Source organism: Battus philenor, unplaced genomic scaffold (assembly GCF_028537555.1).
Source record: "Battus philenor isolate CCGP_79_NKW_IND1 unplaced genomic scaffold, ilBatPhil1.0.hap1 SCAF_15, whole genome shotgun sequence".
Classification (NCBI taxonomy): Eukaryota; Metazoa; Arthropoda; class Insecta; order Lepidoptera; family Papilionidae; genus Battus; species Battus philenor.
Genome location: NW_027181677.1, coordinates 12,180,896 through 12,200,016, shown reverse-complemented (window position 1 = coordinate 12,200,016; position 19,121 = coordinate 12,180,896). Strand labels below are relative to the sequence as shown.

General features: G+C 34.5%; 1 protein-coding gene and 1 non-coding gene across 2 annotated transcripts; both read right to left on the bottom strand.

Moving 5' to 3' along the window:
- Positions 1-1,185: 1,185 nt before the first annotated feature.
- On the bottom strand, positions 1,186-14,264 carry Slob (Slowpoke binding protein). Its single transcript, XM_068761981.1, has 10 exons — positions 13,663-14,264; positions 12,534-12,663; positions 11,350-11,421; positions 9,942-10,044; positions 8,503-8,688; positions 7,580-7,761; positions 6,019-6,193; positions 3,294-3,410; positions 2,633-2,745; positions 1,186-1,234 (listed from the first exon to the last, which is right to left on the bottom strand). The coding sequence occupies exons 1-10, from the start codon at positions 13,958-13,960 to the stop codon at positions 1,186-1,188; spliced, it is 1,425 nt and encodes a 474-aa protein (XP_068618082.1). The 5' UTR covers positions 13,961-14,264.
- On the bottom strand, positions 4,270-4,353 carry TRNAL-UAA (transfer RNA leucine (anticodon UAA)). Its single transcript has one exon. It is a non-coding gene; the product is annotated as a tRNA-Leu (tRNA).
- Positions 14,265-19,121: the final 4,857 nt, after the last annotated feature.

The following is a 19,121-nucleotide window of genomic DNA, read 5'->3' as shown; positions in this document are numbered from 1 at the left end:
CGCTTTGCGTCGTTTCGTTTTGCGTTTTTTTCGGAGTTGCATCGCTGCTTAGTTAGTACTAATTTTCACTGTGCGTCGTTTGATTTTCAAGGTTGTGTTGTTTTGGGTTCGAGTCTTTAATTTTTTTTTAATTTTCTTTTTTTTTTGAAAAGATGGCAACACATTTGTTTCTAATTCCGCTATGATCAAAACTCGAGGATTCCCTTTCTGACTAAAAACAATGCAATTTGAATATAGTTTTATTTTCACTTTGTTTTGCTACTTTTAGAGTTCAGTTTCAATTACGTAGTGTGTTATGCTTTTTTTTAAGAGAATAATAAATTTATATAAATTTTTACGTGTTATTTCTGGTTACAAAAAAGGTAATAAAATTTACATTTTTGTTTTCAAATGTTTACTTTGTCCTATTTTCTTTTTAAAAAGTAGTATTTTCGTAACCCTGGAACCTAGCTTCGATCTTTACATGGTTTGCTATAGAAAATCTTAATTCACTTTGCGGCATTTCAATTTACGTCGTGTCTTTTTGGAACGTAACCACGACGTAAAGTGAGGTAGTGTGGTAGACGCGAGTAGAAACATTGGTAGCGGTAGAGGAATGACATTTGTGATCATAAGTCTCAGGTTCGATTTCCATGACACACTTTGTGTATTAACTTTCTAGGATTGCCATTGCTCTCAAATAAGTTGCCAGAGGACTGGCAGCACTCTCTGCGTACAATAATAATATACCGCGATTGACAACTCGCCTGCACAGCGAAGCAACTATGGTATATTCTCCCATAGATATCTTTGGTGGATGCCTATACATTCAGTGGGCATCTATGGACTGAAACGACAAACTAATATACAAACTACTGTTTATATTTTTTACGTATTACGATCCCAAATTGAAAATTTCTGTAACAAACTATTGTTAACAAAACATTTTTTTTAATAAAAAAAATTATATTCTGATCGTAATTCAAGTTAAAACATATTTATCTGTAATTGTTTCATTTATAATAATTTTGTTATTTAGTATATTCATGGATGGGCAAAGGGTAACTTTTAATCCGAAAGATAAAATAAAACGATATTAAATCTGATTAATGTCATATAATATAAACACGTAGATAAATATTCTGTTTATTTTTTGATAAATATATAAATTACAGTTATTTTTTTTTTAATTTTGCGGCGACAGCTTCACCACTCCCACACCTCGGTGAAGTCCTGTTCTATCGGAAAATGCCTCCTGTAAGACGTAATTAAAAATGCCAGGTAAATAAATAATTTTGCTATTGTAATTTTTACAAGATGATTGCAAATAGGTATAAAAAGTTTAAAGCATTTATATCTATTCCCAATAATCCTTTTTGAGAAATAACTTCTAGCTACTATAGGGAACAATAATAATATTTAATATGTAGTAATGGAAATTTTACGGATGCTTTTTCTTACTTATATTATCATTGTCTTATTTATTATTCCTGAAATAAAATAGGGTGAACATTACTAAGAAATGATCTATACATTCATTCCTTTAAAACTTTACACCTATTTACAAACATTCTGTTTAAAAACCTGCATTGATTATACTGATTTATTTCAACAGTGGGTCGCTCACAGCTGGACGTAAGTCTCGCCATAGATTTGTAAAAGTACTGGTCAGATGCTCACTGTGTCCAGAAACTTAGGCCTTCACACAGACGTTTGTCCACCATGGTGGACGTCTTAACCTGAGATAGCCCGTCCGTGGCCGAGTGGCCACTATTTTGAGCATTATTTGGTCTGGCCGATGCCGGTTCAAAATCCCAATCTTCTAGGCTATTTATAGGTTGATTAGTTATAAGTGTAAAAGCTATGTGTGTTCCTTTGTTAACATAACCTCTAGTAATTGTTATTTCCAAGAAGTTAAGTCAAGATTATTCCTAATTTTACAAACTGTTTCTTCCGAAAAACAATTACACCAATACCTTGCTTTGCGTCGTTTCGTTTTGCGTAATTTTCGAAGTTGCGTCGCTGCTTAATTAGTACTAATATTCTCTGTGCGTCGTTAGATTTTCGAGGTTGCGTTGTTTTGGGTTCGAATCTTTAATTTTTTTTTGAAATTTCCTTTTTTTCTAAAAGATGGCAACACTTTTGTTTCTAATAGCGCCATGCCATCAAAACTCTGAGATTCCCTTTATAACTAAAAATCAATGAAATTTTAATAGTTTAATTTTTAATTTGTTTTGCTAATTTTAGTGTTCAGTTTCAATTACGTAGTGTGTTGTGCTTTTTTAAAAGACAATTAAATTTAAATTTTTACGTGTTGTTTCTGGTTACAAAAAAGGTAAAAAAAATTTCAAATTATTTATTGGCAGAGTTGTATTATTTTTGTTTTTTAAATGTTTACTCTGTTCAATTTTCTTTTTAAAAACTAGTATTCTCGTAACCCTGGAAACTATCTTCGATCTTTACACGGTTTGCTATAGAAAATCTTAATTCACTTTGTGTCGTTTCAATTTGTGTCGTGTTTTTTTTGGAACGTAACCACGACGTAAAGTGAGGTATTGGTGTATTAAAAATTCACCTCAGTTGTTATTCCGGTCGTCAGACAAGAATTACCTGTAAGGGATAAAATGAAAGGAAAAGGAGTGAAGAGTTTTACCTGCGAGCTGGTGGTGTCAAAGGTGAAGCAGGGCCGGAGAGTGCTCGTGCCTGTCGCCGCGTCACCTCGCTCAACAGACACAGGCACGAACGGGACAGTCGCTGGCTGAAGTTCTATATATAAATAAAACGTTATCACCGCGATCAAAACATTTTCAGCAAGAAGTTTGTTTTTAATAGAATAAGATTTTACTATAATGTATATTCATAAAGACAGTACCACACTTCACACAGATTCAAAAACAATAATTTATAAAAAAATCTTTGACTAAGACGTACTTAAAGTCTAGTATTAATCAAAATTAAAATATATTTTTGTACATATTTATAGAGACAATATTAATAAATTAAGATATTATTTAACAATAATTTTTATTTATATATTTCGGCCTATCGAAGTCCGATAACATTTTACAGAACGAAGTCACAGTTAGTTAGTGATATATAAATATACAAGTCAAAAATCATTTGGTTTAAAAATACTCAGTTAACATTGTTACGAAAGACCTGGATGGAAACCGCTTCCAAGCGGCCCTATTGGAAATCTATTGGGGATGCCAGTGTCCAGGGTTTATTCCTGGACTCTGTCATACGGCTGAAATTATGATGGTGAACATTATTTCTGGTCATGGGTTGCCTAAATAAATAAGCATAAAACATACCGGCAGACAAGAGCCCTTCATCTCGCGAAGGTCGATCTTGCGGAACAACTCGCACAGCAGCAGCTCGTGAAGACTCGGTGTACGCGCTCCAAAGATCTGCTCGATCAATTCCACCACCTGATAGAGATACAATTTCTTATACTATAACTAATTGATACTTGGAAATTCTGGCGACACGTCTGGCCATCTGCAGGAAGGATGTATCAGCTCGAACCTTTGGACTCCAGCATATAGCAGAGCAATAATCTTCAAAGCTTGGAGCATCGAAAATTTGCCATATGGGGGTTATATAGACCACATTTTGCAAAGTGTGCCTCCAAATTACATTAATTATTTCCGCCATATCCTTTCTTTCACAAGACGCATGGATTCACTACATCCATACGCGGTTGAAATCACTTCAAACACTAAGCATTTTGATACTATTTTTATAATACGACAGCCATAGTATAAAAGAATCTACCAGCGTCATTATTTCCAGTTAATTATAACTTGGGAGTCTTCAAGTCAAGAGTGAAGCCTTTTTGGTAAACATGTAGCATCGTAGACCTTGCAATCACTTAACATCAGGCGAAACAGAGGTCAAATATTTTGCCTATAGTGGATAAAAGAAACCTCTTTTGTCGTAGACAGTCGAAATATATATTTAAAACAGGACACTTACGGGTAAGTTCATTTGTTACTATAGCTGCCACATTAGAAATAGATACAATCGTTAAAAGTGAAATGAAGTACAGGTGAAAATATTTTCACTTATATCTTAAGACTTTTAAATTGTTGAATTTTTTGAAGACTGTCTTTTGTTATTGAAAGTAAAACTCGAGAGCAGAGAACAGAAAGAATTTTTATTTACATACTTTATTTTATACTGTACTGTTTCGAAGAAGTTAATACTGATAGTCCTAAAGCTTTTACAGCTTCATCTGAAATGAGTTCACGGAACGGAAGGTTCCGTGAACTAAAAAAAATATCCGATTGTCAGGTGTGGGGTTCGAACCCACGCTCCCTCTCGGGAACCAGAGCTTAAATCTGGCGCCTTAGACCACTCGGCCAACCTGACATTAATTTTTAGTTACAGAAACCGTATATTACTCAGGCAATTACAATCCCTACTTACTAACCAATCGCACGTGTCGGCTGTGTGACGCGACAGAAGATGTGTTCGACAGAGAAAGGTATATAAAATACGAACGTTCTTAGTTTAGAAGCCTTGAAAGCGATATAGCTATAACAGCCTTCTACGGCTAACAGCACAACTTCATTCCGAATAAAAAGTTTTGTAACCAGGGGTGGCTTAACCTATAGTGCAAGGTGTGCTATGCACACGGCCGCCGCGGCGCTCCTAAGACAGCTAAGAGCATCATCTTGATATCTATCGCGGATCGCCACTTAGTTTCGCAACAGAAATGTGCTACAGGCATAAAAACAATGAGTGAGATTCTGCCGTCATAAGACGAAACGCTAAAACTAATACTATACTGTAAGTGTTATCTACTTAAAATAGCTTGTTGGAATATGAAAAAACTTTCTTGTTACGACGGCAAAGTTATTAGTTATAGCCGCGGGCGCGGGGGAGGGGGAGTCAGTCCTAGGGGGCGCCAAGGTTATATTGCACACGGGCGCTACAGTAGCGTTAGCAGTTTGTAGCGCAGTAATATGCTATGCAGCCGGATGATGTCGCTACTTGATATACGTCAATAAATAAGAGTTTAAAAAGTATATAAGTGATCTGTTCTACGCGCTACATAACTCAATGAATCCAACTTGCCAATCAACTGAGCCATCAGATACTTAAGTTCGACCACGAATCCCCTTACTTTTCGATTACAGTTTATCATTGTTACAAAGCACGAGTTCCAGAACCCTCTAACCCATGGATGCACAGACCGCGGCCCGCCGGTCGAATACTGGTGGCCCGCCGACGGCAAAAATAATACTCTCGTACATTTGAAAAATATTGAATCCTATTCCTTTATATTATCAATTTCTTATTGTCTTTTATTACCTATACTTCTGGCGGCCGGCCCGCCATCAGTTCATGATTTGCCCGAGCGGCCCCTAGTCTTAATAAGTCTGTGCAACAATGCTCCAAACAATAAACACGGAACGCTAGGATCAAGAACACGCGTGACCATGAAGTTATATATAAATTTTTGTATACGGTTCTCTGAAATTATAACCGAGTACTGTCTTGAACTTACTAGAACCTTATCCGTAGTATAGATAAGTGTACTCCCCATGACGACAGTTCAGTGTTGTTTTTCAAGTTATAAGATTAAGATTTATTATCAGTGATACAAAGTGACTATTTGTTATTTGGACAGTGATTTCTTGAGCGATTTGGAAGCGAAGTTTGGACTAAGCGAAAGTATACTTAGTAAGAAAAGTACCAATATTTAGCCACTTCCGCAGATGCAGTGGTAGTCGTGCAACAAAGTGCACCGCCCGCCAGCCCGCTGATAAATGCGTATGCGGCAAACAATGCGCATTACACAACTACCACCGTTAAATAACTCAACACGTGTTTCACCCCTCCATGGGGCATCTTCAGGAGTTATGTTACACCGATTAGTCCCAAACACAGCGACCGAAAGTATACTTTATGTAAAAGTAGGGTGACCATGTTATTTGTGAATGAAGGACTCATTGTGAACCAGTGTTTCATTTCGAGTCAGAATCCACAGTAAGTAACATTATAAAGAATACAAATTATATAAGCACTCACGTGAGGATAGGTAGGAGAGAGGTCAGCTAACAGCGCCATGTTGGTTTCCGTTCCGGCACACATCTCGAACAGCACGTGGCCCAGGGCAAGGCTCTCCGCAATTTCTGGCGCGCTTGCAAGCACCAGCGGACACCGCGGCAGGGCACCAATCAATGTATTCTCCAGACCACATATCCTGACGTAAATGTACAAGATATTGAGTCTCAAAACTTTACTTATTTTTAGACACAAGTACATTAAAGATACATACTAAAGAAGAAGTAGTAGTAAGAAGTATATTATAATTGCTTCCATTTCAAGCTCTCCAGGTTCTTTATAAGCCAAATGGAAAAACACCGTCAATTTATGACAAAAAACTTACTTCATGAAACAAACCATGTGGGTCGAATACAGACAAATCTATTTACTTATGATAAAGATATAATTCATTTATTCAACATTGGAACTCAATACGACTCTATTCTCTATTGAACGTCAACTTTTTATTAAATCTATTATATTTTTGGATCTACTCTGTTTTGTAAAATATTATAGTTGTGGAGTAAAAGCAGGAAGAAACCCCACAACACATTTTTTTTTAAAAAAATATATCGATTTATGGCACATACACTTTCTGTAAGATTTAATCTAAATGAAAACAAAATAGTTACATCCTTGCCAAGGATCTTACCCATTTCAATATTTAATTTTTGGATTATATATACCTTTGCTTTAAATTTACTTTTGATTTGCTTTTTGAATTTTATAAACGGTATTCCAATAATGTTTTACGGAATTATATTAAAAAATCTGATTTCATTATTTAATGGAATCAGGCGTTATTTTGCGGAAGTCCATCCTAAGTAAGAAAAGGACCAATATTTAGCCACTTAACATGTGCGGAAGCGGCTAAATATTGGACCTTTTCTTACTGATTTCATTAATTATAAATTAATTGGATATTTTTAGTATACGAAACTTTAGTACAGACACTTTTTCTTGTAAATACACTATGGCCATACCTAATTTTTTTTAAAAATTTATTATGATTATTGTAAACTTATAAAATATTATCATAAATATATTATGAAGCCACAGTAAGAATATTGATTTCTTTAAACCGTTTTCACCCGTGGCTCATAGCCGTAAACTACTTGGATTGCTGTCTTTTGAAAATAAATAGGTTCTCAATGTCGGCGCCTCTGCCCAAAATATCAATCCTGTATTAACCTACTCATCACGATATCTATAAAACCAAAATGCTTAGAGACTTGAAATTTAGCATGATTATGCCTTTTGCCGTGCAGAGATCAACTAAGAACGGATTTCACTAAATTTTCACAAAATGGTGTTTAAAACTATAGTTCTTGTAATATAAAATTAGTCTAGAATATATTTTTTGTCATGTAACCAAGAATAGTTTTTATGAAATTACTCTCGCAAAAGGCAGTATCGGCCACGCCAAGCGAATAGGTAACAGCTAGTTCTTTATAAAAGTTAATCTTTTAATAAAGAAAATCACAATCTTCTTTAAACTTTTAAGTTAAGAATTACATCAGCTTCTTAATAAAAATATAATCACCTTGCAACGCCATTCTGCACGACAACGTTGCCGGTGTGAAGATGACGGAAAGGGGGAAAACCTTTCTCCTTCAGAAATAGAAGTCCCTCTAGAATCTGACGGCCGAACGTCGCTACTTGCCATCCGGGAAGTCCCGTGCCGGGCTGGTTATACTTCTTGGAGTATTCCTCGTTCCACGTACTCTGTGTTAAAGAACAGTGTTTCAAAAACAAGATATGGAGCGTCATTACTAATATTTAATTTATTTTAAATATGTCTATATAGCCATACAATTAAATATTATATAAATTTACATAACTTTCATATCATATAGTACAAAGTTAAATAGTCTGCTATTGGCATAGGCAGCCCTGGCCATAATTGTACTAGTTTATATACCAATGCTGACGTGTAAAATCAAATATGGGATACTAAGAAATTTCCGACGTGCCAAATTAAATGCCGGACACTATTATATTTCTAACAAGGCAAATTAAATGCCGGATGCTATTACATTCTCGACGTATCAAATCAAATGCCGGGTACTATAACATTTATAACAAGCAAAATAAAATGCTGGATGCTATTACATTTCCGTCGTGCCAAATCAAATGCCAAATACTGTAACACTACTGATATGTTGAATCAAATGTGAGATATTATAAAATTTCTGTCGTACAAAATTAAATGCCGACTACTATAACATTTCTGATGAGCCAAATTAAATGCCTGTAATTATACTATACAGTCTAAATATTAAGATCCAAATTTTAGTTCGCAGAACTCATTTTTCAAAGCCCACGAGGCTAACAGCGTCAACTTCAACAGAAAAGAGAGAAAGAGGGAGAGTTAAGAAATTTTTTAAGTTGGAGTTCTAATGCATAAGCTTAAATTGAATTTTAAACTTAATCGTATTTGAATACCTTGTAAATAATAGAACAAACCTTGTATATTAGATCCTTGAGACTGCCCCGATGATTGAATGGCAGAATGGTAAGTGCATGCCCGCTGCACAACTGCATGTCCAGCACCGGATAGATGTAAGGATGGTGCAGGGCACGAAAGAGCTCCACTATGAGGGCACGGGAACGCTCACTGGCCTCTATCGGACATTTGCTTGTCAAAGGCACCTGGAAAATACGTCACTGTTGGATACAGAAATATTTCAGTTTTCAGGTTTAACCTGATATTCCTGTTTGATATGTTGGGAAATAAATAAAACCTTCATTTTACAATTTTGATTATCAACCTTTGATCACTTTTACAATTTGATGAAATAATATCTCTTTACGTGAGTTTCTAAGGCATCTTTTCTAAGAGTTGGCTCAACCTCAAAATCAATTAGCTTTTTATGCTTTTTTACCCAAAGGCCCTGCAGATATATGCAACTAATATAGAAGCGATTAGATCTATATGGAAAAAAAATGAATATTTAGAAATTAGAAATTGTTTTTAAAGGAAGAATATATAGCATATTCATCACCGAAAACCATTATAAACTTGCAAACCTTTTCCCAACCAACCAATATAAAGTCCTTAAGGTGATTTTTTGTATTGAAATGCGACAGGCCAACAATTTCTGTCAGTAACAAATCTGCACAGACAGAAAGTAAAAAACAATTAGTTTTATTATTATAATAATAAGGCTTTTTATTCCCATATCCTTATTTTACAATTGAAATACTAGCAGTATATTAATATCTTTACTTAGGTCTTATTGTTAGTAAATGTTTTATTTCTTTAAACACATTTGAAATCCCCTTCCGTCACTCGGAAGGAACATTCAAAATCTTTCACAATTATAGTTCGAATTTTTTAATAAAATATAATAAAAATTATAAATAAATCAAAAAGTTTTTTATTATCGCGAGATATGAACCACTTTTTGAGTAAGTCTCCTTCAACTTCTTCCACCCGTCTCTTTCTCTGGTTTAAGTCAAACAGTATTTCCCTGATATGTCAATTATATCATTGTATCGCCGTCTATTTAGTCATACCTCCTTTCTCTTTCTTTCGGGTCCCCTCCAATTTGTTACAAGCATTGTAACTTCACTAGATCCTTACATCTTTACTGTTGAAGTCCCCTGAAGACGGAATAATCTTTATATTCATTCCCATCCGCCACTTGTTCTTACCTTGATCCATCATCTAAGTTCAAGTTACTGCCCCATAGCTTATTATAAAGAAGACCTAAAGGAATTGACCAGTTTTATTGCGGTTTTTCCCGTGATTTTGCGGTATTACGTTGTGAATCTTCTATTTTGTATTTTTGGCTATGGCTATACATCTTCTTGTTTCTTTTTCTACCTCAATAGAGATAAAATAGCAAAGGGGGATGGTGTGGGGGAGTATGTAGTGTGATCAGACTATATGACAGACTTACCAACGACAACAATCGGTCCGTTTTAATTGAATTGTCGTGAATCGCGAACCAGTGCTTGTAAGGTCTAGATCCAATCGATCCCAGTTGTGACTTTAAATCATACCTGAAAAGAAAGGAGGTATGGTATACCACCATTACTTTATCTGCGAATTTAACTATAATGTAAAATATATTCTTCTAGTGTAGTAACTTTAATGGCTTTTAATTTATAAGAATTGGATAAATTAGTTTTACTTGTTTGATAATCTTGTTATATTTTTCTCTCGTATTTATAACATATTGTTACAAAACACGAGTTACAGAACCCTCTAAACAATAAAAACTGAACCCTAGGATCAAGAACACGCGTGACCATGAAGTTATTTACAAATTTTTGTGTACGGTTCTCGGAAATTCTATCTGAGTAGTATCTTGAACTTATTAAACCCTTCTCCGTAGTATAAAAAGCTGTACTGCCCATGTCGACAGTTATAGCTTAAGGACCCCTCCGTTCCGTGAACTATTTTTCGATGAAGCTGTAAAAGCCTTAGGGCTAACAGCAAAAACTTCTCAGATACAATAAAATACAATGTCGACAGTTTATTGTTGTTTTTCGAGTTATAAGATTAAAACCTACGATCAGTAATATAAAGTGACTATTTGGTACGTTGTTTGGACAGTGATTTCTTGTGCGATTTGTAAGCTAAGGTTGGACTAAGCGAACGTATACTTAGTGCTAGTGCTAAAGTAGGGTGGCCATCTGATTTGTGTATAAAGGAATCCTTGTGAACCAGTGGTGTTTCATTGTCGTCAACGTTTAACAATACACTTCTGTATAATATTTCTGAATTATAATGCAATAAATTAAAATAATATTAAAAAAAAACCTTGTAAAAAGCACATCATTTCAGCCGAAGGATATATACTGCTTGATATAATAAAAGTATATATTTTTGTGTGTACGACGGACATATGCAAGTAACTATGGCATGTCTTTGTAATCAATAATCTATTTTATTGTAACTAAAACTCCAGTATATCCAGGAATAAACACGGTATATACTATATTACTTTTACAGGCTAAATATATCTTTGCATGTACAACAAAGAATAAAAGAAATTAAATGTGATCCTCATCGTCGTCGTTTCAGCTTATCGACGCACACTAAGAAAACCATAAACCTTTCACAAAGATATCCATGGGAGATATACCATAATCATCACGCTTGGAAGGCGGGGTGTGTCTAGGCATAAGGACCCTCGAGACTTCCCTTTGAATCCTCCTCGTGACTCTCCACCCCAGAACCCCACCAGATTGGTCTGTCACGTCTATACGCGTTAAGAATTTAAGGGTGCCTTTGAAGACCTAACCGAAACTCTTTGTGTAAGTATAAATGGTGCTGATGGTGTTGATATTCGAATGTATCACCTCGAAGACTGTGACAGATATTCATTGCAGATTGCGAGCGCGACTGTACTCTCGAAAGAACTCTCTCCAGTCCTGTGCATGCAAAGACAAAGTTAACATTTGATTAGATTTACGAGAACATTTAAATCACCAAGTTAAAAAGGGCGAATTAATGGACCCATTTATTATTATCATTTCCACCTCCACTACATATCTCCATTAAGACAGCTTGGAAGAAGCATGCATATATGCCGCAGATTGGCTTATGAATCCATGGTCACTACAATGACTTAAAATTGTCTCAACAACTTATTAGATAACCCCTAACATAATATTTGGGTAGCACTAATTTTTAAAGGCTCATGGCTGTTTATTTATATAATTAAATCCAAAAACAGTCAAAAGATCGTTCGTTTTAGTGAAATATACTTGTTAAATTTTAAAACTTGTTAATGAGCTTACGGTATCTTCAACCTGCAGTGTTTCATTTCCCCTACCGTATTTGGGGCCCTGCTCCACTTTACACTATCGGGTAATTTTTTAATATTTTAATTTTATTCATCATTCTCCTTTCATCTTTGTCGATTTCTTATCTACTTTCCTCCTGTCCCTCACAATCTCTTTCTTCACTTCTCTTTCATATCTTCTTTCACACATCGCCTTCCTTTCCTCGTTCTCTTTCCTAGATCACAGATTATTATTGTATCACAGTCTATTTAACTCGTATAGGATTATTTACATTTTATTTGAATTTTTATTTCATTTTAATAATCCAACATACAGTGTTGCATTTAGTTTTAGATTTCCTTTTATTATTTCTAGGTTAACCGAAGCATTTTGTGCAAAAGTGTTAATGCGAATGAATAGAAAAGGACGATTGCCTTTTATGTCATGATTACTACAAATGCTCGAAGTACAATGAACGAAACACTTCGTAGAAGTATTTAATGGAATCAGGCGTTGTTCATTCGTGCCAAACACTGACTGTGTGTTTGGCACTAATCGGTGTAACATAACTCCTGAAGATGCCCCGTGGAGGGGTGAAACACGTGTTAAAAGGCAGTTGTGTAATTCGAATTGTTTGTCGCATGCGCATTTATCAACGGGCTGGCGGGCGGTGCACTTTATTGCACGACTACCACTGCATGTGCGGACGTGGCTAAATATTGGTCCTTTTCTTACTTCGTAGAAATTTCTAAACTTACTTGGGAGACGATGAAGGCTCAGAAGGCGAAGACTTGCCGGAGCTGCCGCCCATGAGAGACTTGTTGAACAGCAGTTTCGCTAGCGAGTCGATCTTCTGCGCTACTAAAGGCGTCCTCTCCGTGTTCTCTTCTACGCACATAACAAAATATTTCATTTGATTAACCTTTTAGATTCAGATATGCAATAACAAATAAGCCAGGGGCTCTCACTAAACAAATATTTGAAAATGTTGACCATTATAACATACATAACTATATTAACGTGGACATGGCTTCTTGTTTTCCGGCATATATCGATCCTAGATAATCTCATTTGTGTTCGACTAGTATTTTCAGGACAGATTAATCCATTTTTGAACAGAATGGAATATCAAAGTTAACTTAAAGAGAAGAATGAATAGGCAGAAGTAGAACGTCAAAAAGACTATACTATGTGTATAGACCCATATAGCAGTAGCATATCTTGTGATAGAAAATGACCGTTAGATTTTTCTTCTTTTTAGCACATAGACGCCCACAGCGAGGTATCTAACTTCTCCAAAGATATTTATGTGGTATACTATAATGAACTCGCTTGGTAGGCAGATTGGCGATCGCAATGTGGTATTATAGTAAGCAGGGGACGGTACTGCCCATCCCCTTGGTACTTGTTTGTGAGCAGTGGCAACCCTATTAATGCACAAAATGTGAATTGTGTAATAATGTATCTCGAGATTTTAATCCACGACCTACGATCGCGGTCTCAGTTGTCTACCGCTGGGCTACCATTATTACATGTGTACCTTGTTACATGCAGTGGACATTTCATAGTATCACCAAAGGAAAAGTGACTGGCAGGTGAACTTTTTTAGAATCATTAATTAGAATCATAGCCTAAAGATAGTTAGATACTACAGAATACATTATAATAATATGGTTTGTACGTGATGAACAGACGACCTTGTAAAGAGCGATGGAAAAGGCTAGAAACTGGCCGCTTACAACCAATCCTATTGTTAAACTATGAGTGAGTCCTATGTCGAATTTTTATGACCACAGTGTATGTCTTACAGGTAAAATGATTATTAAGATGATAGATAAATATTTTACTGTTTAAACTTAAAAAGATGACAAAAATAGGGTAAATAACCTTCACTTTCGTCCTTGTCAGTTGACACGGACCGCATCTTGAAAGCATTCCTCTTGTTCGCCGCGGCTATGGACTCAGGATCGAGTTCCGCAGCCGACTGGGCCCTGCGACAGGCAGCGCGTCGCTTCTTCTTCCTATAGCTAGACCTCGAACGTTCCTGGTAGAACCTATCGTGTCCCGTTGTCTCCGACTCTTTCGCTTCTCTTCCTTCATTATTTGCCTTAATATGCTGATACAAATTGAACATACTCGACCTCTTAATTACATATAATTTCAATTTCTCAATAGTATATAACATTAAAGTATATTAAAATCACATAAAACGCATGCACTATATATGTATCACTTTTAATCGATAAATTATTGTTAACCGTATTCTTGTAAAACTGGGTACAACACTAGATGTATTTTAGCTAATGTCACTCCTGGAGCGCGACTCGGCCGCGTATGTCGATATGAACTAATTGAAGACCCGCAAGTTACAGAATTATACGTCAAGATGGACGCCAACGTAATCGTGGTAAGGCCATAGCAGATTTACCGTCCATCAGGATTATAGTATTACCGTTCGATCTAAATCAAATTCACTATTAAATTCGATTATTCTTCATTTGTGCCTATAAAAACAGTACCTTTAAAAAAAGAAAACTGTATACAATAATTCTCAATGGTAGGGGACTCAAAAATATTTTAGGATAATTTTGACATGTAAAATGTCGTAAAATATACCAATTAACTTATGGCAACATTGGTACACATTAACTCATTAGTAGAATAAAACAGGATAAGTGCCTAGATGACATTAATCAGCTGTTAGAACACCGAGCGCCATTTTGTGGTGCGGTGAAGTATAAACGCAGAACCATGAATTATTTTTTAAGGTTATGTCGTCATGTAATCAATATTTATTATATTTATATAAAGTTCTGAAAATTCGCAAAATGACTTGTTTGAATAAATTATAATTATATTAATATATAATATTCTTCCCTGCACTCCCGTAGATGACATCTTGTATACTATATCACCATAAACAAAATACCCTTGTAAAGATATCACACAATATACAGTAAGCGTAGTGTGAGAAGATTGTAATAATAATAAATCTATATAATATTTATTTACTAATATATTATTAACAAAATTAAACTGTAAAAAATATATTATTATTGTTACTATAACTCTTTATTGGTTTTATCCTCTTGAATCTTTTTCTAATAGTCGTGAATCTAAATCCTTTTTGGTTAAATCAATCTTTCGAATTTTCCGTCTAATCTTTTCTGTTCGAAACACAAAACGTCAGAGACGAAGTTATGATTTCAGTAAACAAATTAGATTATCTACAATGTCTTTCTCTTGATCCGCCAGAAGGACGTTTATGATTTCAGTATCACCTCGCGGCAATTTCCGTACAGTTTTCAACATTAAAAAAAACAACTATTTTTATTTATAAACATAATGTGCAAATGGCGACGAATAGGCGAATTTTGTTCGTCATCTTTTGAGCCGCAGAAATTCTAATAGGCCTCCATCATAGATTTTTAATAGCACCGGTTGAAGGCGACCAATTTTTATTATGACCTCTTAATATTAAAATAAATTATTGGCTACCAGTTTAATAACACCATTAGTATATATTATATTTTTCCTTTGCCTTGAGCTACAATAAAAAAAATATATTCAAAAACAGAATACCGCATGTTTAGTGTGAAATTATTGGAAACAATATTCCTTGTAGGACGTTATTCAACTCCATTTATAACATATAATAACCGACATAGCCTAGCAGATGGGTACATTACAGTGGCTGTTAGTAAAGCACAGGGCGCCAAACGGATAGCCAGGGTCAGCAAGGACCAAAAGTTTCTAAAGATGAGACTTCGGACCTGCAAGTGTTGACCGTCCATCGATAAGATGAACAGGCGACTTTATTAAGTGCTTGAGGAAACACAAGATGCAGACCAAGCGGTCTGAATCAAAATCTATGGGAGAGGTATATCCAGTAGTGGACGTCTTATTGCTAAAATAGGAACGGTGATGAATGATCGATACTGCTAATTTGCAAAAAAAAATTTTTTTACCATTCTTTTCGCTATGGAACGACTAAATCAAAATTCAATTATCATTGCCAAAGTCTGATCTCTGTTGTACTGATACGGCTTCTACGATGTATATATCACTCGTAATACAGTGTGCCTTGAAAAGCAGAGGGACGGCTTATGACAAATCTAATGTAAGCAGATCTGGGCAAATGCGCGTCACATAGCCTTAACGCGATTAGGGTCGTAAAACGTAAAACCTTACATCTACTAGTAAGTACATGTCTACATTTATATAATACTCCGGGGAATGATAAACAAATAAAGATTAACAAAACTTTTTTTACCTCATACAGCGGGGATTCCCGACTTGGCCCATGGATTTCTTTAGGTAAGGATTGCTACATTAATTCATATTAATTTTTTTTATGAAAGAAAGTAATACGTTCAAGACTTTTTATTATAATTAATTTATTTTAATAATTTATTTAAATTATCGCAATAATAAAAATGGTTTATAATTTCATTATTATCAATCCTACGAAGAGCTTTACCGTATAAGAAAAGGACCAATATTTAGCCACTTCCGCGCATGCAGTGGTAATCGTGCAACAAAGTGCACCGCCCGCCAGCCCGCTAATAAATGCGCATGCGGCAAACAATGCGAATTACATAACCACCTCCGTTAATATTTAAAATACACCAATACCTCATTTTGCGTCGTGGTTACAAAAAAACACGACGTAAATTGAAACGCCGCAAAGTGAATTAAGATTTTCTATAGCAAACCACGTAAAGATCAAAGGTAGGTTCCAAGGTTACGAAAATACTGCTTTTTAAAAAGAAAATTTAACAAAGTAAACATATAAAAAACACAAGTAAATTAACTCTGTCAATAAATAAATTGAAAAAATTTTTACCTTATTTGTAACCAGAAACAACACGTAAAAATTTATATAAATTTATTATTCTCTTTAAAAAAAAGCACACGTACTATATAACAACACATTACGTACTTGAAACTGAACCCTAAAATTAGCTAAACAAAGTGAAAATAAAACTGTATTAAAATTGCGTTGATTTTTAGTTAGAAAGGAAATCCCCGAGTTTTGATGGCATGGCGCAATCAGAAACAAAAGTGTTGCCATCTTTTAGAAAAAAAAATTAAAGACTCGAACCCAAAATAACGCAATCTCGAAAATCTAACGACGCACAATGAAAATTAGTACGAAACGACGCAAAGCGAGGTATTGATGTACTGTAAAGGTACAAGAGTATACTTTTTAGCGAAAAAAGCCTGGTTGTTCTAGGGAATACCTACAATACATTCCACAGTGATTGCTTACACTACTCTAAAGCGGTGAATGTATAACTCGTTTGCTTTCAGTTAATTTATGGAGCATCCTATCCAAAAATGAATGGCTTCAGAAATAATAAGTGAATGATAATATGATAAGAATAGCACATTCCAATAGAAAACAAAATAAATGCTAAATAGTTTAGAGTGATAACTTATCCTGTATAAGTGATGTGGAAGTGGTTGAATATAGAGATAAAAGCTTTACATTATGTACAGATATCTACCTCTTTAAAGATAGTATTTAGAATCATAATCTGTATTATTTATGTATATATATCAAGATGGTTGACACACTCTTTTTCCTAAAAAATACTGACCGGTTGTGTCAACAAGGAAATTGAGAATCGTGCCTCGCAATTTAATAATCCATCTAAAGTATAACAATACTTCTGCGAGTAATAAATTTATTTCGTCTTAATTATTATTTATTATGTTCATCCTGATACACCACATAAACCAAAAGGCTATTCGGCGTTTTCAAATAAAAACTAATTGCAATACGTTTCGCTCATTACCAAACGACATGGGATAATACGTTTATTTTATTCGGTAACCATCTTAACTGGAGCGTCCTTGATACTGGAAACAACTCAAAACCAAAAACTTCCCTGTCAAAGTGACTTATAAGTAATAAAAAGTGAAATATATTTTAAAACATATTTATAACATTTTTTCCTTTTTACAATTTTTATGCATAAAGCTAAAAATGCAATATTTAAATTATTGAGTTCTGTACCTATTTATCTATAATATACTTAAGAAATGTTCTTATATTTTAATCAATATTTTGACTCCTAGATAATATTCTACATAAATTTTTCATTTTGTGAAATGGAATGTAAAAATGAATGGCCGAAAGACAAAACAAGGATGACATTTGTCCGACAAACATAAGACCGAGGTGACATTTTGATGATAGTAACAAGATCGAAGTGACATTTAGAGGACGGACAAAATATCGAATGGCCTTTTTAACGAAAATAATTATAAAAATATAATAATTGCCGATTATAAGTAAAAGTATAAAAGGTCAGTTAAATTTAAGAGATTTCTCTAATTTTTGTCACAATATTTTGGTTTTATTCATCCTTATGGAGTTTATTTCAACAGCAAGGAATGGTAGGAAACTTTTAGTGGACGGTTATGCTTATATTGTTGACAAAAAAAGAGGTGAAATGACGTACTGGCGTTGTGACCTCAAGAGTCAATGCTGCGGAAGAGGAAAAACCATAAACGATAATAATTTCGTTATCACCAAGGAACATTCTCATCCACCCGATTCTCGTCGTGTTTGTTCATTAAAAGTTATAAATGATATAAGAATAAAAGCTAAACATACTGATGAAGTTACATCACAGATATTAGAAGACTCCCTCAGTCACTACCCAGTTGAAGCAATCGGTCATCTTCCAAAGAGGGAATCATTGTCAAGATTAATCAAAAGACAAAGGACATTAACAAATTGTGATGTCATCTGTGATGAATTAAAAACTTCAAAAAATGAACATTTTACTCTATATGAAAGTGAAGACCTAATTATTCTTGCTACAGCTACTAATCTGAACATTTTGTCTGATAATGTAAATTGGTTTTGTGATGGATCCTTTGATTCTGCTCCATTAGGTTTTCAATTATATACAATACATGTTTCATTTGAAGACAACCATACAATGCCTTTAGTTTATTGTTTAATGAAATCTAAAACATCATTAGCATATAAATGTGTATTTAATACACTGAAAGAACATAATGATAATCTTAATCCAATATCCATAACTACCGATTTTGAGGAAGCTGAATTAAATGCTATCAAAGATTGTTTTCCAAAAACGCAGGTATATGGCTGGTTTTTTCAGTTTGGACAATGTTTGTGGCGGAAGATTCAAAGTTTGGGATTGCAATTTTGGTATAATGATGTTAAAAATACTTTCCTTATTAAACAAATTCAAGCATTAGCATTTGTTCCTATAGAACATGTACCTGATGCGTTTAATGAGTTGATTTCTTCCATAGATAATGAAACAGATACTATATTATCAGACTTTCTAGTTTACTTTGAA

Bases quoted from the DNA above. Each gene is read 5' to 3' on its own strand.
- Slob (XM_068761981.1), bottom strand. From the start codon at position 13,960: ATGTTATATACTATTGAGAAATTGAAATTATATGTAATTAAGAGGTCG. The intron at 12,664-13,662 runs GTTATTTACCCT...TTATGTGCGTAG, and splicing joins TGACAAGGACGAAAGTGAAG to AAGAGAACACGGAGAGGACG. The intron at 7,762-8,502 runs GTTTGTTCTATT...TCTTTAACACAG, and splicing joins TCAAGGATCTAATATACAAG to AGTACGTGGAACGAGGAATA.